Here is a 23,548-nt window from a genome sequence, read left to right on the forward strand (position 1 = left end):
ATTTTACCCCCGCTAAGCTATTTTCTTGGGGTCTTCGGGCTGATGATTGCTGTCCGAGATGTAATCAACCCCAAGCAAATTTAGTACATATGTTTGCAAGTTGTTCCAAATTAGATTTATTAAAAGGTTCGTTCTTGGGCTTTTGGAACCGAATATTTGGTCATCATATTCAAGATTCAATAACTCTTTATTTATTGGGGCATGATGATTCGCTCGGTCATAATACGGAAGAACAAAGGATACTTTTTTTGGGTACTGCTATTTTTCGTATTATTTTAGCCGCACGGTGGAAAGATACAGAGTCACCTACTTTTCAGATGTGGCTTAGCCGATTTTTAGCAACATATAAACAAGAGCTCTTAATTTATAGTTCTAGAGGTAAAAAAGCTCGGCTTCTTGGGGCCCAGATCTGGGCTCCTATTTCTAAATGGTATTTAAAACATAGATCTAATGATCCACCTCTCTTGAACTAAATAAGCTGTCTGCTTGGCTTTCTACTTGCTTATCTGTTTGTTTAAATTTTTATTTGAATCCCCATTTCAGATCTGTTATTGTGTTTCTATGTACTGTTTTGACTTATTATGCTGTATGAATTTTGCTCGAATAAAATAAAAAAAAAAAAAAAAAAAAAAAGGATCACTGAAAGCTTTGTGAAAGAGGTCAACTATCGGACTGGGATTTAGACCACTATATTCAGCATGCCCAAAATTAATTTTTTCATCTCAAATAAATTGCATGGTAAAAAACAGCTCGGAGTGATTCTTCAAGCACATTTTTTTATACTTGCATACTTTGAACAATTGCATGTTATGCAGATTGCATGAAATTCTAGAAATGTCACTCATTTGTTGCTGCAGGCGATCAGTTTGGATACCAAAAATCTTGCAGGAGATAGATTGATGAAGAAATTTTGTCATGAGACACATTTTCTCCAAGAAGCAGTCCGCTTACAATTGATTTTTTGCATTTAATTTTCATGCAATATGCCCCTAAGCAACGTTTGCATAATTTACACAGAACTTTCCATACTTTTCTTGACATGACCTGTAAAGCAATTTTGAACAACCCTACATTAGAATTCATCTATGAAAATGTGCACCCCAATAAACATGCAGAAGTGGAAGCAATTTTAAATTTTTCTGATCTGATATTTCACATGCAATTGGTTTGTGGCCTCATTTCTGTTGTAATGAGCCCAGTGTTTCTGCAAACACGATTTCCAGATGTGGGAAAAATGACGCTGGTTTTACTGGGTGTGAAATAGAGTGTGAAGCTATTGATTATGACAGTGTGCATTGGCAAGGTCCAACCCACATCTGACACCTGAAAACATCGAACTCATTGGTGGGAGCAAGGGATTGCCCCCCCTCATTGGAAACAGCATCCAAGAACTCAGATGCTTCAAGTCTGCTTGACCCAGTGCTCCAATTTTCCACCTGCTCACATTAGTTGGCCCATAAAAGGAATATACATGATTCTTGGACTTTGGAAAAGTAGTTCAGTATGTTAGTCCCCATTCCATGCTAAATAACTCTTAATAGCAGGATTAATGTGCTGGAATACTGACCGTAAACAGTGCCAGACACCCGGTGCCCCCAAGTCCCAGTTGGTATATGTGTAATGGCTACAGGAGCCCAACACATAGACCTATGCACACGGATGCATTACCACACATGGTCATGCAAATGTCATGACGCAGTGACCATTTTGTTTAATTTTATTTACTGTTCCAAAATGGCAGAGAGCAAAAGTGTGCAAAAGAGCTTCTCAAAAATAAATAACACAGAAGCAAATGGCAGCTACATGCCCACCAACAAATGTAAAAAAATAATGTTTTTTTCAGGACTGCCATGTGTGGGGAGAGGGAGCTACAATCGAAGAACTCTTTCGGTATAAGTGAATGTGGGTGGCAGCAAGAGGGATTGGGAGCAAAATATATGCTTGGGTTGGGGAGGGCATACATTTTAAAAAAGAGAAAAAAGGAAAGGAATAAGGGGTGCACAATGGACAAGTTGTGGGAGGGAGAAAGCAACACGGAGCATGAAGGAGAGGCAGACTTTTAGGAAGTTGGGGTTAGCAGCACATGAATAAAAAGACTAGAGAACACAGGCAACCTCATCGAGTGCCGAAAGGTAAAAAAGTAGTGCTCTGAATGGGAGCAATGGAAAGATACAAGTAGAAAAGTGATTAGGCAAAAGAATGGAAAGAAGGTATGCTCCTGGTAAGGGACAAATACAAGAAGAGGAAAGAAGCCATTGAATATGAAGCAAGCAAATGAGCGCAACAAGAAAGCCCCCCAATAGTAAGCAATTGGCTGGCTTTAAGCCCACATTAACTTTTCGGTATGGTGTAAAAGTGACCAGACAGCTGCCTGTAGGTGAGACCTAAAAATGGCCATACTGGTCGAAAATCTGAAACAAAAGTAAAATATACAATTTTTCATAAATTGATGATTAATATTCAGTTAGTACACATCAAACTGAAAACATATGGTTTTTGTAATTTAAAAAACACCTACTTGAAACCTAGAGGGGGTTTAACAAGTTCTTTACCATCATCCTTCACCAAGAGACCAGGATCTTTGGGTTTTGAGTAACCCCGTACAGCAGTATCGCCAAGGGGATAGAATCCTAGGAACAAACCAGAAAAGGTACATCAGTGCTATGCATAGGAGCTGCCAGAGATGCTGTGGTTGCCCTTTGTGTGAACTTCTACCTCTTCCAACACATGTTCTTTGGTAAGACCTCGGGGAACACCTTGTCAGTAAAACAAAGCGCTGAGTGGTGACTAACAGATCGGGCTAGGGAGGGCCATATTGAGTAGCTGCATCTTGCAGACGAGCCAATGGCACAAAGAATATTCCAATCACTAGGATTTCGGGATTCATGTCCAGTACAGCCACGTTTTAATTTTGCTCCACTGACATTTCCTTTTCTACTGTGTGCTTTTGTATGAAACATTTGGGAAATCCAATATGAGAGGTCCCGAGGCAATCAGATGTTACTGGGCCCAACTGTTGTCACTATAGAACTTTTACATAAGGTCCGTGAGCACTCCTACTGGTAAACAAGTACCATTTGTATCCAAATAGTGATACAGAGCAGCCTAAGGCTGATTCATACAAGTGCTGCAGGTAAAAACTCAGCCCTCAGCGAGACACAACAATAACAGTAAGTAAATCAGTAAACAGACAGTCCTTTTTTTCTATAAAAGTGTTTTGATGTAAATACTATGCAGAAAATTGCAAATATAGGGGCCAATTCACAAATTTAAACTTGCACTTTTTGTGAGCTTACTACTTTTCGGTATTCACAAAGGTAATCTTGGACCAAAAGTCTAACTTTACTACTTTTCGGTATTCACCAAGGTAAACTTAGAAGTAACAAAGGTAAGTTACTACTAGTAAAGTTACACTTTTGGTCTAAGTTTACCTTGGTGAATACCGAAAAGTAGTAAAGTTAGGCTTGTGGTCTAAGTTTACCTTTGTGAATACCAGAATGGAGTAAAGTTAGAATTTTGGGGTCACATGCATCAAACTTATGACTTGCGATTCCTAAATTGAGATTTTTTTTAAATCGCAATTCCTTATGCAGGTAGGAATCGCCAAAAAAATTGTCATTCTATGGCAGGACCGGGGGCGAGGATTATGCTCTGCTTTCTTTATTTTCCAACACCAGCAGATTCAACGCTCACATAAAAAAACTCTCTTTCCGAAGAACAGTGGGGAAAGGGCAGTCCAAGAGGTCAACCAATCAGCATCCACGTATGTCCTTAGGGTCCGGGGACTGCTGGGACATCTCCTCTTTCTTTTCCTGCTTGCCAGCAGATAAGTACCTTCCATTAGCCTCTATGGTTATTTAGCGATTCCTTGCCTTGTGTTTTTTGTTGTTAGGCATTGTAATTAATCTGTGGGCACTGTTGACGCGCGAGCGCTGCGATTTCCTTTTCAGGTGCCTTTCATTGACGTTGACTGCGGGAGCGTTCTCATCGTTCCTTTCACGGTTCTCTTGCGCGCTTGCGGCGCTTTTAAGCGGCTGCCAGAGGGTGCTAGTGCCGCGCGTCTCCTTTCAACTCGCTCGCTCGGCGGGAACGCTTTCCTGTCACGAAGTTCCTGTCATTGCGTCCCCGCCGACCGAGAAGCCGCCAGCCTGGAGCACTGACACCCGATCTCGGGTCTGATTAACCTGCAGCCTGACGCCCGCCTGAGGGTCGGAAGAGTCCCAGTGAGCCATTCCTTTATTCTGAGGCTGTCATTACCGTTTGGGGCCGGCCCAGGCTTTTAGTTCCTGCCTATAACTTCTGGCAGTGTAAATACCCCCTTGATTCAGTGGGTGTAGGCCCCATGGTTGGTTACCCAGAATTCCTTGCTTGCAAGCCCTAACTTTTAGGTTTTACTCCTACCAAAAGATTAAGAACCTTAGGTTCGCTAAAAGTTTAGGACTGTTCAGTCCTAAACCGGTATTATGGAAGGGGAATTTTTTGAGGAAGAGACCTTTCAGGTTCTCCTGGTAGACGATGATTTTTGCGACGCGGTGGACGCTTCCATCCACCACGCCGTCGCTGCAGCCATGGGTCCCTTTGAGAGGCGAATTATGAAGGTCGCTTACGCCTATGCTTCAGGGGAACGGCAGCCCCCACCACGCCCCAAGCGCAAAGCGGAGGCGGCTGTGGATGGGGGGGCCTTTGAGTGCCTTAAGGCATCCTTCTTGGCGCGTTCCCCTATATCCCAGGTAGAGCCCATAGATGAGGGTGGCCCTTTCTACCCGGAAGGCGAAGATGATGAAGACTGTGAGTCTCCTGCAGAATCCTTTGATCAGCCCGGTCCTTCCAGGCCTTGGCGCCCAACACAGAGTGTGCCAGAAGGTCCTGCGGACATGTTAGTCCCAGAGGACTTGGTCCACCCCCGTTCATCTATGTGGACACCAGGCGAGAAGGTGACACAATTTGTCGCCAGCAGGATGAGGAAGCTCCTAGAAAAGGAGGTTAGGGCCTGCCTGAGGGCAGAGTGCCCTCGGCCTGCCCTTCCGGGCAAAGTAGCGGTCACTCCTGAGATTGATGCAAGAATGGCCACTTTCCTCCAGAAATATATTCGGGACCCCAAGAAAGGGATTGATAGGTCCTGGAAAGCTTGCCAGGACAAGCTCTTGGATGGCTTTGGTCCTCTTACCAAGATTTTAGACCTTGCAGAGAAGGCTAAAGCCTCTGGTACCACGCTTTCCCCGGAGTCAGTCTCAGGCTGGGCCCAGCGAGCTATCGTCTTCCTGGGGAATGTGAACTGCGCCCTAGCAGCAGAGAGGCGACGCTCATTACTGCTTAAAGTGGACCCAAAATTAGGGGACCTGGCCTCCTCGGAGGCGGGCGCAGTGGCGGATGGGGGACTTTTCGGCAAGCCCTTTGTAAAGGAACTCACAAAGTTTGTTTCCACCTTCACTACACTTGATAAGGCTCAGGTGTCCATTAAAAGAGTGTTTCATCCGAAGGTTTTTGTTGGGGTCGGTCGTGGCCGGGGGCGCTCGACCGGCCACTTCTACACTCAAGCTCCCAACAAAGGCTTCAAGAAGGCGGGTGATCAACCCAAGCAAGAATTCTTCCAGTCTTGCAGAAACAGAAGAGACAGAGGAGCCAGGGGAGGTGGCAGAGGCCAGTTCCAAAATCAATCAGGTGAGTCTTTCCCATTACCCCCATTTACCAGTGGGAGGCAGGTAGGCTTTCTTCGCTCGCAATTGGGAGACCATTACATCAGATTCCTGGGTGCTTTAGACCATAAAAGGGTTTCACATAGAGTTCTACGGGACCCCGCGGCAGGAATCCTGACCTCAGCCTCTGGTTTTTACGTCCGCCCAGATGGCTCTGGTGGACGAAGAGGTTCACGATCTCCTCCACAAAGGGGCGATTGTGGGCTCCTCCCTCCATCCGAATGGATTCTTAAGCAATATCTTTCTAGTGGACAAGACAGATGAAGGTCAACGCCCGGTTATCAATCTGAAGGAGTTTAACAGCTGGTTGGTTTACCGCCATTTCAAAATGGAGGGAATCCACCTGCTGCGCGACCTCCTGTGCCCAAACGACTGGAGGCTGCGCCTCGACCTGAAGGACGCCTACCTTTCCGTCCCGATTTTTCCCCCGCATCGCAGGTTCTTTCAATTCCTGTGGAAGGAGCGGGTGTACGAGTTCACGATGCTACCTTTCAGTCTCTCCTCGGCTCCTTGGTGCTTCACCAAGGTGCTCAAGCCTGTGGTGGAGTACCTCAGAGCAAGGGGCTTCCACCTCCTGATTTATCTCGACTACATCCTCCTAGTCTCAGTCTTCCACCTTGCTTGCAGAGCAACTTTAGACGATGGTGTGTCTGTTACAGGACATAGGATTTGAAATCAACGAGAAGAAATCCCTCTTGGTTCCGGCCCAGCAAACAACGTTTCTGGGGTTTGTCATAGACTCCGTAGAGAAGACATTGAGTCTCCCCTCCAGGAAAGTTTCAAAGATCCAGAGAGAACTACGGCGCACCCTGGCGCAGCCCACCACCTCCCTTCGACAAGTAGCTAGGGTGGTGGGTCTCCTTTCCTCCTCCATTCAGGCCATCTTCCCAGGTCTCCTGCATTACAGGGCCCTTCAACGGCTGAAAGCCACTCATCTCAGGAAGGGTTTAAAGTACTCAGAGCTCGCTCCCCTCACAGAGGAGGTGAGGTTGGAAATGCAGTGGTGGCTGGACCACGTGGAGGCCTGGAATGGGAGGGCCATTTTCGGTTTGTCTCCGGACATCGTCATCGAGTCGGATGCCAGCAGGTCGGGCTGGGGAGCGCGCTGCGGGGACTCATTTACCGGAGGAAAATGGTCCGCAGACGAACAACACCTTCATATCAATTGTTTAGAACTTCTGACCGGGTCCTTTGCAATCAAGTGTTGAACGAAGGACAAGATCAGATGTCACGTCCTTCTCAAGATGGACAATGTGTCCGCTGTCCGCTACATAAACTATCTGGGAGGCACGAAGTCCAAGGTCTTAGCAGACATGGCCAAGGAATTTTTGTACTTTTGCCTGAACAACAGCGTCTCGGTGACGGCGGAGTATCTTCCGGCTGCGGCCAATGTAGTAGCGGACTGGTGCTCCCGGGAGTGGTCGGATGTCAGCCTCAGGTAATTGAACCCCAATGTTTTCCGAAGGCTCCATGCCCTTTGGGGCCCCTTCTCAGTGGACCTCTTTGCCTCGCGCCTGGACCATCAGCTTCCCCGGTTCTTCAGTTGGAAGCTGGATCCCCTGGCAGTGGCAACGGATGCCTTCCTTCAGGACTGGTCCCAGGAGATGGGGTACGCCTTTCCACCATTTGCGATGGTCATGCGCCTCTCAGCGCAGGTTCACCGACAGCAGGCGAGGGTAGTCCTAGTCACGCCTTATTGGAGGTCGCAAGTATGGTTTCCAGTTCTTCTGGAACTTTCTTGGGATTCTCCAATCCTTCTACCCCCGATCATATGATTCTTCGGGATCCCCAAGGACAGCCTCACCTGTTAGTCCTGCAGAATCGGATGCCCCTCATGGCCTGGCAGATTTCCGGCAACGTTGGAGACTCCGTGGCTTATCGGGAGACGCTCAGACTATCCTGGCAGCAGCATGGGCAGACGGCACCAACAAACGATGTCGTTCGGCTTGGTCCAGATGGGTGGGTTGGTGTCTTAGCCGGGGTCAGGATCCCGTGGGGTGCGAAGTGGTCCTTGTCTTGAATTTCCAACTATCCTGGCCACAGAAGGTTTGGCTTACTGCACCATAAATTCTTACAGATCGGCAATTTCAGCGGGCCATGACCCGGTGCAGGGTGCTGCTGTGGGGGAACACCCTTTTGTGTGTAAGTTATTGCGGGGTATTCGCTTATCCCTGCCTCCCCTGCCTAGGTACTCCCAGTTGTGGGATGTTAGCAAAGTTTTACATCTTTTTCAGTCCTTGCCTTCGAATAGATACTTGTCACACAAGCAACTCTCCGCAAAGTTGGCCATGCTCCTTTGTTTGGTCTCTGGAGGGTTTCTGATGTGAGAGCTCTTGATCTCCTCGGTCGCATTTTTTCCCCTCAAGGGGTCACCTTTCATATTTCTCGCTGCACTAAATCAAGCTCTAGGATAAGCTCTTACCCGTTTTTTGATAAACAGCCCAAGTTGTGTGTGGTGCGCTGCCTCAAGGCGTATGAGAGCATGACGGATGAACATCGTCCCCACGGCGTAAACCAACTGCTGATTTCTCTCAGGAAACCCTTCAAGGCTGTGTCTTCTCCCACCATTGCAAGATGGGTCAGATGGATCATGAGAGAAGCAGGCATTGACATCTCGCACTTTGGTGCTCATTCAGTGAGAGGAGCTATGGCCTCCAAAGCCTTTACCCTTGGAGCGCGTCTCGAGGATGTTCTCAATGCTGCTGACTGGTCATCAGACTCGATGTTTAAAAGGTTCTTCTTTAAACCGGTCATTGACATGGCTTCCCTGGTGGTGGACAAGCTTTGAACGAGCATAATCCTCACCTCCGGTCCTGCCAAAGAATACAAAATTTCCTAGTAGACATAAAGGAAAGTTTCAATTTTAGTAAGGACTCGGAGGCGAGGATTATTCCCTCCCAGAGTTCCTGAGGAGTCAGTCGCTTTTTTCCCGTCCTAACCTGTGGATTGACAGCACCGTAAGGTATAAGTACTGGTCTCTCCTTTTTTGTTACGGGTTTGGGTATAACTGTATTGGAAATTAATAGTTGATTATCCTTGTGCCTTTTTTTTTTTATAACCTAGTTCCTCATCGGTATATTACCTTTGTGATAACTGTGATGGTTAAGTTCGGATCAATTTGATATTCTCTTACTTCTTTCAGGGCCGGACTCATCTAAGACGGACTAATGGAATTCGTTGATGACTTGCCAGTTCGCAGTCAAAGAAAGAGGAGATGTCCCAGCAGTCCCCGGACCCTAAGGACATACGTGGATGCTAAATGGTTGACCTCTTGGACTGCCCTTTCCCGACTGTTCATGGGAAAGAGAGTTTTTTTATGTGAACGTTGAATCTGCTGGTGTTGGAAAATAAAGAAAGCAGAGCATAATCCTCGCCTCCGAGTCCTTAATAGAATTGAAACTTTCCTTCGTGTCTACTAGGAAATTTTTCATTCCTGCACATTCCTTATTTGCGACTCGCAAATTGCGAATCACAAATTAGAAATGGCTTCCCATTCATTCCTGTGGGCCCAGAGGCCCATTGGAATCAAAGGGAATTGCATGCACAATTTGCGAGTTCCAAATAGGTACTTGCAAATTGGGCATGCAATTTTAACGGTCCAAGGGTGCCAAAAGGACACCCTGATGCACCTTTGAAAGTGCAATTAAAAAACATTTTGCACACACACACACACACACATGCCCCAAGGGCATGTGTGTGTGCAACATAGAACTTTGAAAAATGCACTTTTGTGCATTTTTCAAACTTTTCGCAAGTTACCATCAACTTTAAATTGATGGTAAAATGCATTTCTTAAAAGCGAAGTCACAATTTTTTTTGTTTTGTTGCATTGCATTTAGGGAATCACAATATGCGATTCCCTAAATGCAAACGCAATTTAGGTAATCGCTAATTTTGCGATTACTTAATTAGCGATTTTTGCATTTGGGATGGTACATCCCAAATGCAAAAATTGTGGTCGCAAAAGGGCAGATTCTGTGAATCTGCCCCTTTGCGACCGCAAAAAACAATGATGCATGCGCCCTTTGGTCTACATTTACCTTTGTGAATATGGAAAAGTAGTGAACTTACACAAAAGTTTAAGTTTACGATTGTAAATTGGGCCCATATAGTTTTAGGTGGATTTACAATGTAGAGCCCTGCCTAAACGTCCTTGGATAACAAGCAGGGTACACATATGCCCTAATTACGAGTCTAGCGATCTGAGGGCCGCCCGACTCGTGGGGGCACAGAGTTGGCAGTCCAGCCATTACCCCACCGGTAGACCGACCGCTCTAAATGGACTTCAGCGGTCGGACCACCATTGCACCACCACAGCTTCCAGGGAACCACCATTCCCTGGTAGTCAAGTGACGGTCTGAGGGCTGCAATATCCTTGGTGTTGCCCAGAGGCACTGCCAAGCACATTACGACTTTCCTAACCGCCAGCACTGTCATGAAGGTTCTTCCTCCAGGAAAAGGTTACCGCTGAGGAAAGACAGGGAGTCCTATAGGGTCCTCTCTGGCCCCTGTGCCCCATTGTGCTTGCACGGGGCACATATTGTGCCACTCTGTCTTTCTGCACCCCCAGTTCCTGCACAGGAGGAAATGCACAACATGGTGGTTTTCTTCCAGTGCAGGAACATGCACTGGCGGTCCTGCAGCTGTGCTGTTTCAGGCTCACAATGAGTCTTTTAAACAGCACCGCTGCGGGACCGCCATGCCGCCTGCCAGGCTACAAAAAACTTAAAATCTGGCCGGCAGGCGGTGGTGACTCTTGGTGGTGCAGGGCCGCGGCGGTGGTGAGCCGCTCACCCTCGTAACGCCAAAGGAGCTAATAGGGCCCATAATGCATTTTAAAGATTTATCATGGGGAGAAATAAGACCATAAACCTAATCTGTTTCTATCATCCGTGAATTGTGATATCACATTTTGATCACCAACAAGCACTAAACCTAAATAAAACAGGCCTTAAGCAACACATTTGACTTTTCACAATACTGAAATTTAGGTCTTCAAACCTTGGGCCTGCTTCACAAAGGTAAACTTACACTTTTTCGACATTCACGAAGGTGAGTTACTACTAGTAAAGTTAGATTTTTGGTCTAAATTTACCTTTGTGAATAACGAAAAGTAGTAAATGTAGACTTTTTATCTAAAATTACATTTGTAAATACTGAAAAGTATTAAAGTTAGACTTTTGGTTTATGTTTACCTTTGTGAAGACCGAAAAGTAGTAAACTAACACAAAAGTGTAAGTTTACCATTGTGAATCTGGCCCTTTGCCTGGTGTACTCCAAATGTAAAACAAAAAGGATGGCATACTTATTTCGTCGCTGTACCTAACAGTGGGTTAGAATCCACAAATATGAGTCTACTTCCTTTACATAAACATAAGTGCCACCTAGAGATACCAAATGCAAAATAAGTTAAGGCAGGTCTAAATGTGTCTTTGGGTAAACCTGAATTATCCTTCCAGAGGGGCATATATATAATTATGTTAAGCTTATGCAAAACATGTAAAATGTCTATGTGAGGATTTTATCTAAAGCAACCTCAAATTCAAATTTAAAAAAAATTTATTCGATCATTTTAGAAAACAATCATAAAAGCACAATAAAATTCATGACAATGGGAAGACGGAAACCAATGGGTTTGACTAGAAACAGATTAAACACATTAAGATAAAAAGGACATACTTTTTCTTGCAGATACAGATTTTAAAATATATACAGCAGTAAAATAACACACATCAGGTTCATCAAGTGCAAATCGAAGGCTCATAGCGGATTTCGCAGTGAGCACAAAATATTTTTTAAAAAGTGGTTTCAGGTAAGTGATACGAAAACACAAATATAATGGGCAAATCAACAAAAAATGCTCAGGACTTTGTTTCGAAATCCCATCACACGGGCATGGGGCAGAGGTATGTTTCTTAATTTGAGGGTAAGCTACCAGTTTATGAACTATCCCTAGTCGCAGTCTAGTAAGGACATGCTGATGAGAGTGTTTAGTGACCAATTTTAGATACTTTGAGAAGCCAAATTCAGCCAAATTATAAGAATGGTAATATATATGGGTAAGGAACTGGCATGTGGCATCACTACGTAGTTTAGCTTTACCCCCAAATAAACATGTTTTAACTCCTTCTTCGGTATATCAATAGCGCAGGCAGGGTCTTCAAAGACGTTCAAATTAAACACATCTCTAAACGTAGTGATAATATAATTAAGCCATGGGATCAGTCTAAATTTATCTAAACGGAGGCAATCATTGATAATTTTCCTCGTAAAGCCAGTTTGTTCCTTAGACCAGATAGATCTCCATACCAGTAGGAGTCTTAATCCTATGAGGTCTGCCAGGTGTTCCAATCCGACCTCCTGGTGGGTCAGTCTGGTAGAGGCTGAGGATGGTAAACAGAGGAGCCTTTTTAAAAATGTATTTTCCTCCACTTGTAAAGGCTCATGGTGACAATGTCCCCACACGCCTGAACCATAAAGGGCCAAAGATACACATCTGTGGTGGTAAATATACAACATGTCATATATGCGCCTACTTCCCAATTTTGAAGCAAATTTAAAGATACCAAAGGCACATTTCCTCATTTTTGCCCTAACATTAGACATCTCCTGAGCCCATATACCACCACTATTAAAAGTGATACCCAAGTAACAAAATTTCTCAACCACTTGGATCGTTTGATCATCAAACACAAAGGTCCTTAATTTTTTTACTTTCTTCCCACAGGCCATAATAAAGGTTTTTGAATTGTTAATCTTAAGCTTTCTCCCTTTAATAAAATCCAAAAATGTATCCATGAGTCTCTGCAGTCCGACAGGGGTTCTAGATAGAAGCACTGTGTCGTCTGCGTAAAGCAATACTGGAATTGCTAGTCCTTCAGCGGTTGGGGCATCAGCATTAACCAGTCTCAACTCGGACTCAATGGCATTAATAAAAAGGGAGAAAAGAAGGGGGGCGAGGACACAGCCTTGCCTAATACCGCAATCCACTCTAATATTGGGGGTACATTCTCCCGCTTGACCAAAGCGAATCCTAGCCGACAATTTACTATACAGTCGTGCCAGGAAATAAATAATTTCAGATGGTGCACCTAGATCCAGTAGGGTTGTCCACAGTAATGCATGGTCCACCAGATCGAATGCACTTGAAAGGTCCGCAAAACAGAGGAATAAAGAGCCCTGTTTTGCACGCGTATATTTACCTATAATCAAATCTAGGTTAATGCACTGTTCAATCGTGCCCAGCCCCTTGCGAAACCCAAACTGGGAATCAGCAAGGATTCCATTGACCTCTGCCCATTCCTCCAGTCGCAACAATAACACCCTACTCATTATTTTCAGGGAGGAGTCAAGAAGTGAGATTGGGCGATAGTTCTTAGCCTCGCCCCTATCTCCTTTCTTGTATATTGGAATGATTATAGACTCGCCCCAGGACCGGGGGAAGGTGGCCATGGCAACTGCATTAAAGACCTTGGTCAAAAAAGGACTCCATAGCTGTACATCAGCTTTGTAAAGGTCAATCGGAACCCCGTCAGGGCCGGGTGCCTTACCTCCCTTACTATACCGGATGGCATTATCCACCTCAGCGATGGTAATATTAAGGAAAGTATTAGGACTAGAGTCAGTAGGCAACCTCTTAAAACAGCCAGAAGGCATTATTAGATCTGTCGTTATCCAACAAATATATTTATTTAAAAAGGTTTCTAGCCAGCTGACTTCTTCCATTGGTCTTTCGGTGTTATTCACATCTTGTTTCTGCCAGTGTAGCATACTGCATGGGGCAGGGGGTGAGCCCACTTCATCCATTGGATAGCTTCACTTTGAGTAACAACTTTTTGATCTTTCACAAGAAACATATCCACACACTAGGTACTTCTTTTCAATGTTAGTGTTTTTGTTTTTATATTATTGCTTTGGTTGGTGCCCTTGCATTTAGAGTCTGATGTGATAGCAGGACACTTTCTATCAGCTCATACATGTTGAGCACAGGGTGATTCCAGCTCTATGAGTTCTTATCTCCTGCCAATGCTGCTGCACATTGCTTTGCTATCTATCTATCTATCTATCTATCTATCTATCTATCTATCTATCTATCTATCTATCTATCTATCTATCTATCTATCTATCTATCTATCTATCTATCTATCTATCTATCTATCTATCTATCTATCTATCTATCTATCTATCTATCTATCTATCTATCTATCTATCCATCCATCCATCCATCCATCCATCCATCCATCCATCCATCCATCCATCTATCCATCCATCCATCCATCCATCCATCCATCCATCCATCTATCCATCTATCTATCTATCTATCTATCTATCTATCTATCTATCTATCTAGCTATCTATCTATCTTCCTTTGCAACAGTATCTATCTGTCTTTGCAGCACTATCTTTCTAAAACATCCTTCATATTTATCTTTGCAATACTGTCTAGCTAGGCAACCCTCTCTATGTACCTGTGTTTGCAAGCCTCTCTATCTGTCTTAGCAAGTCTCTCTATATATTTGTAAGAAGGTTTTACAAAAATTTCACAAAAACCATCAGCAAAGGCAAGAGGCTAGCAGCTAAATCCAGACAAAGTAGCTTTTTTATGTCTGGTGTTGGCCAAGACTTTTTGATTTTACTACAATTATGTGTATAACATAGATAGTTACTTACAGTAGTTTTTCAGCCAGGCACCATCAATTAGTCTGCTGTTGTGTCACAAATAAAAACTCTTATCCACAGATTAATCGTGACCGAATACGTTCAAGCGAATGCTGCACCCAGAGGTCAATAATCCACATGCATTTTTCTACAAGACATCCTGTTCAGAAAAGACTGGGCGGCCACCTCATGGAAATGCACTAGAGACTGGCTAATACTAATAATTAAGACTGCAACAAAACTGTCAGAGGAACTAACAATAACAATACAAGTCAGTGAAGCTTAATTGAAAACGGTCCAAACTCGGTATTCGTAAAAACATTAGAGGAAATCAACAAAGAAATGATGAGAATGAAAGATTTAATTACCATAAGCAAAATCCAAAAATTAGGTAGCGACCTCAAATGTTTTTCTCAAGAAAATATGTATCCCTATACGAAGGACGACTATATTGCACCACAAGAACACAGCATTAGTGAATCATCAGGACACAGCTCAACAGACACTATGGATTAGAGTAGTGTGAGAGAACCCCAAGATGGACAATGCAATAGAGGTCAAATTAGAAGAAGTGCTCGGGAATGGCGAACAAACTGGAGAATGCCAGGATTTGGCAAAAATATCGCACCAGCCTTTTAACTGTTTGTGCCACAACCCATATATGCAAGGACCACACCCTACTTTTCCCCCCTTTAGATCTACTTTTTTAGGAAGCCTGAACCAACCTCGAGGGAAGTGGAAAGGAGTTAGATGGGCCGACATGGAGCAAGTTGTCCAGATAAGAAGCATGTGGAAAAACCAAGAGCAACTAGGACCCTGCACAGCAACTCCATATTGTTCAATCTCACCGATATTGCTCATGGTGGAGGAAGCAGAAACAAACTTCTGGATATCTAAAAAGGTAGCTGAATATCTTCAAACCAAGAACCCAAGAATTTCATACTTTTACTCGCTGCCAAAAATGCACAAAAACACAATACCATCACCAGGCCACCCAATAGTTTCAGGAATTGGTTCTATATTAGAACCATTATCCAAGTTTGTGGACCATTACCTTAAACCTCTTGTCCAGAAAACGCCAATATACCTAAAGGAGACCAGAGATCTTGTCAATCAACTGAAGGAAAAACCCTGCAAAAAAGGCATAGATATCCTGATTGGGCAAGACGTGGAGAGCTTATATACTAGTCTCCCACAAGAATCTACTCTAGCGAAAATTGCAGACCTTCTCTTTGAACAAGTCTGGACATATATTACTCCAAGACATTTCATCTTGAAATGCTGAGGCTTAGCTTTTTCAGGAAACCTTTTTGAATTTGAAGGTACACTACACCTCCAAACCCATGGGACATCGATGGGAGAACATTTGCCCCCAGTCTGGAAGGAGATTTGAAGAGAGATATATCCTCGGAGAGATGAATCCTTACAGAGCCAAGATCCTCTTCTGAAAGAGGTATATAGATGACATTTTAGTAATCTGGCAAGGCACAAAAGATACCCTTAAATCTTTTCACGATTGGCTTAACTCCTATGATGAGTTCCGCAGATTTACTTGCACAGCACATGAGGACACACTAGACTTTCTGGATGTCACCATCTTTGTAGAGAATAATAGTCTAAAGACCAAGACATAAAACAAACCAACTGCAAAAACAGTTTGCTCTCCTTCAAAAGGTTCTATCCCAGAACATTTAGGGAAAACCTACCCTACAGCCCGTTTTTATGCATACGATGGAACTGTAGTAATCCCAGGGATTACAAAAATCCAGCATTCAATCTTACAGAAAAGCTGAGAGATAGGTATTATCCCAACAATATCATACACAAATGTCAAAAGAGAGCGAAAAATCTAAACCGAGATACAATCCTGGAAAACACAGTTTAAAACCCTGACAATGAGACCCTTATGTGCGTCACAATATACAGCACAGCCACAAATACTGTCAAAAAAGCCATAAACAAGCACTGGCACATTCTGACCTCTGGAACACTTACATGAACCATACCCAGATTTGCCAAAAAGAGAAGTAAGAACATCTAGGACTTCCTAATCCACACCTGGCCTGTACCGCAACAAATGGGGCACTATTCAGATCTTACAACCTGGGGCTTAGCACCTGTAATAGGACATTATCCCTGTGGCATATGTACGGTCTGGCACCTAACAAGAGCAACCAAAAGACTTTGATTGAAAGACAAAATTTAATTGACCTTGAAACAACACAAACTGCAACACCGCGCATGAAATCTATCTGATTACATGCCCCTGCAAACTGAAATACATCGGCAAGACATGCCGCAAAGTTAAACTATGTTTAGCAAGCAACCATGGCTCAACAGGTATTATTAAAGGACAATTTTCTTTAAAGAATGAATGTACAAAGAAGTTGCAAATGGAGGAGACAGGGAAACATTAATAGTTATAGCAAATAAATGCAAGAAATGGTCTGCATTTAAACAGAAATAAAAAGAAAAAGGGGGAGGACAATAATGACGGCAGTCTGTTACATTGAATGTTCATGTAACCTGAAAAAGACTTGTGCACATCTACGCTCATGAACTGTGCAAGTGACAAGTGAGAAATATACAGCGATAAAGTGGCGCCCGAAAAACGCTACGGAGAGATGTCGATCGGCTGAGAGAGCGGCCGCGACAGCTCCCCCTCACTTCCTCTGACGTCAGACGCCGCAACGAGGAGCTGCGATCGCCATTTCTGATGCCCTTGGTGCCACGGAGCCGCGTAGCCCTGAAGGACAGCTGCTTTTGATTTATTAACTGTCCGCAAACTTTTTTCCAATTGAACGGCTTGAGGCTTTTATCCGTGGAGGCAACTTGCTTTCTCTTTAATGAGAAAAGGACTGTTTTGAGCTTTTTTGGAGCCGGGTGGTGGTGTGCTGCAGTCATTTCGGTTTTGCTCCTTTTTTCTCCCTTGCCTGGCATGGGCTTTATACGTTGACTGCTTTGGACAGCTGTGGACTGCTGTGGACTTGGGAAGCATCATTTAATATCACCAGGGTCTCCAGGTTTCTCAACAAGAGTGGGTAAGTGTGGAATTTCTCCTTGCTCACCTTAGTTGAGGGTCGCTGGGTACGTCCCATAGAGTGATTTTGCACTGTTTCAGGAGTATTCTGGCAGCATCTATATTGGCTATTGGCAGAAGAGCGCTGATAGGAAGGCAGTATGCGAAAGCCTGGTAAAGCAACAAAGGGAACCACTCCAATACTAACTCAGAAAGTTAATAAGCGCGCAGCCCAAGCCGCAGCTCGGTTGAACCACGTGGCCGCATTTCAACAGGATCTTTCTCTCTCATCTGAGATTGCGGGGATGGCAAGTGCTGATGCGGCCTAACAGGATAGTCCGGAGGCAGTTACGGTGGATTCTGTTTGTCTCATTAGTCCTAGTGAGTTGGTCTCTATAAGGGGGGATTTGTCAATCTCTGCCGCCTAGTCTAAAGAGACTTTGACTCCAGGAAAAGCAGTGACTGAGTCTTTGGAGGCTAGAAAGTATCGTATCTTCTTTAAAACTAAGCAGGGTGGGCCTCTGACTGAACCAGATGTAGCAAATGAGATTGAAGGAAACGACCTTTTAGCAGCAGATAATGTTTTGGACGTTGGTCCAGAAGTGTTAATCTTCAAGTCTGGCAGTCTTCTTCCTTTTCCTCTTCCTTCTTCGCCATCTTCAGATCTTCTAATTCCATCAGTAGGGGGATGGCTCATGCCTCTTTCTATGCTGGAGGTCTCAACGGAGTCTATGGCTATTTTAACATCACCAGTGGTCCCCAATTTAACTCAGTCTGATCCCCCTTTAGGCTCCTTTTCTATGCAATGGGACGCTAAGAGCCTCCTTAATTTGATTTTGGGAGAAATCTGTGAATTAAAAGCTTCCCAGTCTGCTGAGATTCCAGCAATAAATACCCGCCTGATGAAGATTGATGAATCCATGGCTCAAATTCCGGTGCGGCTCGTGGAGAGTGGACCAAAACCAGGATTTCCCAATTGGAAGATCAAATGTCATCTCTGAATCATAAAGTGGCCACGTTTCAGTCATAGAGAGCCTCAATGGAGTTGAAATTGGAGGAGCTAGAGAACCATTCCAGACATTCAAATCTTCTCATTTTTGGCATCCCGGAGGGCTTAGAGGGCCAGCAGATGCTCCAGTGGGTGGATTCCTTGATAAAGAAAAATGTCCTTCCTGAATTTATAGGCGATCTGACAATAATGAGAGCTCATAGGGTTCCTGCACATCTCCCTGCTAATGCCAAGTTGCCCCGGGCTAAAATGGTCAACTTTGGAGACTTTAGGGTCAAGGAGCAGATCCTATCAAGAGTGATTATGCAGAGACAGAAGTGCCATTATGTCGCATCTTTTCATATGTGTCAGCCTCCGCAGCAAAAAGGCGGAAAAAATTTGTCAAAATGCTTCATTTGTTTAAGGCACAAGTGGCACAAGCTATGACAGCTCAGCAGAGCAAGCTGAAGGTGCTAATTAAGGGCAGATTTCATATTTTTTGAATGTCGCAGAGGCGCAGGAAGTGTTACATCAGATTTCTATTGATGAACCCTAATGGCTTTAAACTAGTCCTTGGTTAGCAGGGTGGAGGGTAAGGAAGGTTAATGATGGTAAAAGTTGGTTTAACTGTTGCTTTTGTAGTTTAGGAAGAGGAAGTGAGGGTAAGGTGGGGGTGCCATTCAGCTGCAATAGGCACCAAATCATTGTGCCTATAGATGGGTGGGTGGGCGGGACAGGTTGTCGGACTCTGAGCAGGGGCGGCCATCTGCTCAGGCGACAACGGGCCAAGGGTTGGGACAGGGGGGGGGGGAAAGGGAGCATTGGGGAAAAAACAAAAACCATAATTATGATTTTGATTTGGATACATCTGTTCAGTTTTTTTAGAGGATAAGAAGGGAGCTAGATGGGCAAGCCTAGATATCTTGTTGGCCATTGGGTCCATATTGTGTGCTAAATCTGTGGATTTTTTTTTTCCTTTAGTTTATCATAAATTAAATGGGAAGTAAGGAATCTCTAAAAGTGGTTTTGTTTAACGTGAATGGCCTCAATAATAAGAGGAAACTGAGAGCAAACGAAGCCTGGATTAAGACAGAGAATCCGTCCGCTATCCTGCTACAAGAGACCCATATATCAGCAGGGAAATTAGAGGATTTTTCAAAGTTTAAATCTTGGGTAGCATATAGGGGATTTTCCTCATCCTCGGCAGCCCATAGAGGGACAGCGATTTTTCTTAGTAAAAAACTGCATGCGGAGGTAGTAAATGAGGTGAGTGATCAAAGCGGTAGATGGTGTTGGGTCGCCTGTAAGTTAGGACAGAGATCTTTGACTTTCGCCAGTTTATACGCTCCGGTAGAAGATAAACCTAGTATATATGAGGAATTTTTTCAATCCCTAATTCAAGTATCAGGAGATTTAATAGTGGGAGGGGATTTTAATCTGTTAATGAACCCGAAAATCGATTCTTCCTCCAAAGCAAAGAGACAATTAAAGCCAAATTCTCTCAAAATGGTTCAAAACTATAGTACAACGCTTGATATAGCGGATCCTTGACGGCCTGCATTTCCTAGTGGAATTTCTTATACCTGTTTTTCAGGGAGATTTCACACTTTTCCTCATATTGAATTTTTTCTTATTTCTAGGTGTTTGGTTTTTAAATCTCAAAAAACCCTCCAAAATGGGCTTTCCGATCATGAATAAATTACTTTAGATTTGGAATTTGGCAAATATAAAAAACCTTTTAAAAAATAGCAGCTGAATCGTCGATATTTAGCAGAAGAAAACTGGGTATCTAGAATTAAAATAGAAATTAGGGAATTTTTTTAACGAAATAATGGCTCAGCTCCACTGGATGTTGTCTGGGATTCATTTAAGGCGCTTTTTCGTGGGTTTGCTATTGCTAAAGATGCCGAGAATTTGAGGGCTAAGAAAGAGGAGAAGTCTTTACTCGAGCAAAAAGTGCAACGGTCGCTTGATAGCTTCCTCTCCTCCCCTTCGGTGGCTCACCGCCGACAGTTGGATCAGGCTAAACAAAATCTGGCCAATAATTATTATGCTAAAGGTGAGTGTCTATTCCAGCAGACTAGGCAAAAAAGTTATGAGAAAAGTAATTACACCGGCAGATTCTTGGCATGGCAGGCTAAGGAGAGTGCTGCAAGTAATCAAATACTCGCACTGAGATGCCGTATTTCAGGCTCTCGGATGGTGGACTTGGATGCTGTAGGCAACGTTATGGAACAACATAATGAAAGGATATATGGCCATAATCATTCTATAGATAAGCTCTCTCTGGGGAAATTTCTTCAGGAAAATGAATGACCTATTTTGACAGATCTAGAAAATAGGAATATTCACAAAAGAAGAGTGCCATACTCACCCGGTAACTAACTGGTCTCATATAATATTACAATGCCCCTTGCTCCAGAAGTTCTGGAATGATAGTTTTGAATATTTGGAATTAGAATGCTGGTTATCAATTGGGTTTAATGATTGATTAATTGTGTGGGGTTTTGATCCAGATCTCCTCCTCCCCATGATATCGATTACATTTTGATATATCTGTATGGCAGATCGCTCCTTCTCCAAAAATGGCAAACGGATTTAATTCTGACCAAATTGGAATGGACTCAGAAAATGGGTCAGGTAAAAAGAAGTGAACTAATCAATGCGGCATGTATCGGGGGACTGAAGAAATTTGAGAAGATCTGGTCATCGCATTTTGATTGTCATTTGTAAATTGAGTATATAGGGGCTTGTATCCCCTTTAAATGTGTCATAATATTTTTAAGAATCAATTGTTTTTAGGCATTCTGTAAATATGAAATCTTTTATTTAAAGTAATTCAAACTGCTTTACTGGAATTAGATGATACTGTCACAAGCTTTTTGGAGTTCTAATTTAGGGTCTTTAAGCCTTCTGCAAATAAGTATTATAATTATATGTTTGATGTCGCTTGTTTATTCCTTCAAAGACCATGGATGTAGCTTTTAGGATGTATATTTGTAATTAATATTGTCTGGTATTATGGTTTTCAAATAAAAAAATAAAAAATAAAAAGGGGGAGGACAATAATGACAGCAGTTTGTTACATTGAATGTCCATGGAACCTGAAAAAGATGTGTGCACATTTGCACTCATGAACGGCGCAAGTGACAAGTGAGAAATATACAGCGATAAAGTGGTGCGCGAAAAAGATACAAACAAGATTGTCAATATATACAAGGGCCAGTTGGTGGTTCCAATACATTAGTACATATTTAAAAATAAAGTTAATTTTGTTTTAACACTGAAATAAGCTCCAAGAGTGGCGCTGAGGGGTCGACGGCGTTCAACCTGGACAGATTTCAGGTCATCATCAGTACAAGGTTACCCATTTTTTCGAGTGCTGCATAGGAGGAAGAGGAGAGGTAGGACACGAAGGACTGGGTGGCAGAGAAGGGGGATTAGAACAAGCGTGCAGGCAGTCAAGTATGGGTTCACAATTGAAAACGACCACCCAAGTTGATAAAATTGGTAACCCCAGGTGGTAAACTCTGCTCCGTTCATGGAGCTTGAGGAATACAGACACACCGCGATCCACGGAGGAAAGCAGAATTCCCGAATTCCGCCATTTGGGTGTGAAGTGGAGTTTTCTTTTGGTGTTCAACCGCGAGAGCCAAGACTCTCAGGCTGCTTGTGAGCATATACAAGACTTCTCACACCGCTAAGGAGCTCCCGCAAGACTTCGCGCTCACTCGCAAGGCTTCTGGCCATGACAGTACCAATCTAGCATTCTTAGAGCCGATTGCAGTTGCAGACGGAGCGGCCAAGAAGCTTTTCTGCTTGAGAATGCTGCTGAGAGGCATTTGGAGTGGATTTTCTTCTCAAACTGGCTGATGGGGTGGTTGTTTTTTGTGCGAGAAGTCATTTTTTAAAACTTTTTTTTTTTCAAACCAGAAGGAAGTGCCCCTGAGTGCATAAGGGTGTTGTTTGTTTGACTGGGGGCATGCACCTGGATTTATTTGTAGTTTTGTTCGATTTTTAAAATGTATTGTTGTTGGTGCCCTGCAGTTTTTAGTAGGAGCATTGTTTTTTGTGTGCATTAATTTATCTTCTTTTGTAAAGAAAAAATGTTGCACAGTTCAGTACATTTTCTTCTCCATGTTTTTTTAATAAGTTTGCAATATTGATTGATTTAATTAACTATGTGGCCTAGTTTGCCAATGTGCATTCCATCCAGTAGGCCCTGTACTATTCATGGTGCATGAAACAACAGTTTCTGTGGCGTATGTGGAAATGAAACATCATTTAGGCCATGGATGGCATTGGATTAAAATACAAAATGTGGCTTTATTGGGGTCTTTCATGTTTTTTTCCACTCAAACAGTGTTTAGGTGGGGTAATGCATTTGGGCGATGTGTGTTGTTGGGAACATTTGTAGCCCTGTTACTTTTTATTTTGGCATTGCTGAATTAATGTTGTGTTCTCTGTGCTACCATGCCTCTTTTGTCTGGCCACTGTAAGTGTGTATGTGTGTTTGGCATAGGCCACCATTTTCCTTTGTTGTTCAAGAGTCATTATGCCATGTGGCCAGAGGCCATTTTGTATAGTCAGTGTCCACCATAGGCCTGCATGTGTTCTTTGTTTTCCAACCCTCCTGCTTGTTGTTTTGTTGTTGTTGTTGTGTCCATGTGGCTGGAGGCCATTTTGTGTAGCCAGCCAGTGTACTTTCCCCACAGGCCACTATTTCTTCTTTGTTTGTGGCCATGCCCCCTTGCTGGTTGTTGTTGTTGTTGTCTGACCATGTGACTTGTAGCCATTTTGTGTAGCCAGCCAGAGGGCTTCTGTCATTGGCCTGCATGTCTTCTCTTTGTTCCCTATGCCTTCTTGCTTGCTGTTTTACCATGTGGCTCTTGGCCATTTTGTGAAGGCAACCAGTGTGCATTTGCCATAGGTTTGCATGTCTTGTTCTTCTATCATTATGTTGCAGCCATGCCTCCTTGCTTGGTAGTTAACCATGTGGTTGGTCGGTGGCCATTTTGTATAGGTAACCAGTGTGCTTTTGCCATAGACCTGCATGTCTTCTCTTTTTTCTCAATGTCTTTTTGCTCTGTGTTGTTGTTGATGACCATGTGGCATTGGAAGGCAGCCATTTTGTGTGTCTCACCAGTGTGGCCCTTTTCCATATGCTTGCATGGATGGCTGAGCAAT

At 43.6% G+C, this 23,548-nt stretch overlaps 1 protein-coding gene across 2 annotated transcripts in view; it reads right to left on the reverse strand.

Moving 5' to 3' along the window:
- The window catches only part of LOC146833942 (uncharacterized), a 302,258-nt gene that overhangs the window by 138,620 nt on the left and 140,090 nt on the right, over window positions 1–23,548 (reverse strand). For both annotated transcript variants that reach the window (XM_085600109.1, XM_085600110.1), the window contains exon 4: window positions 2,519–2,630. In XM_085600109.1, the coding sequence (XP_085456235.1) occupies window positions 2,519–2,630 (112 nt within the window). The remainder of the gene's footprint in view (window positions 1–2,518; window positions 2,631–23,548) is intronic.

This window comes from Triturus cristatus, chromosome 4_2 (assembly GCF_964204655.1).
Source record: "Triturus cristatus chromosome 4_2, aTriCri1.1, whole genome shotgun sequence".
NCBI classification, from domain to species: domain Eukaryota; kingdom Metazoa; phylum Chordata; class Amphibia; order Caudata; family Salamandridae; genus Triturus; species Triturus cristatus.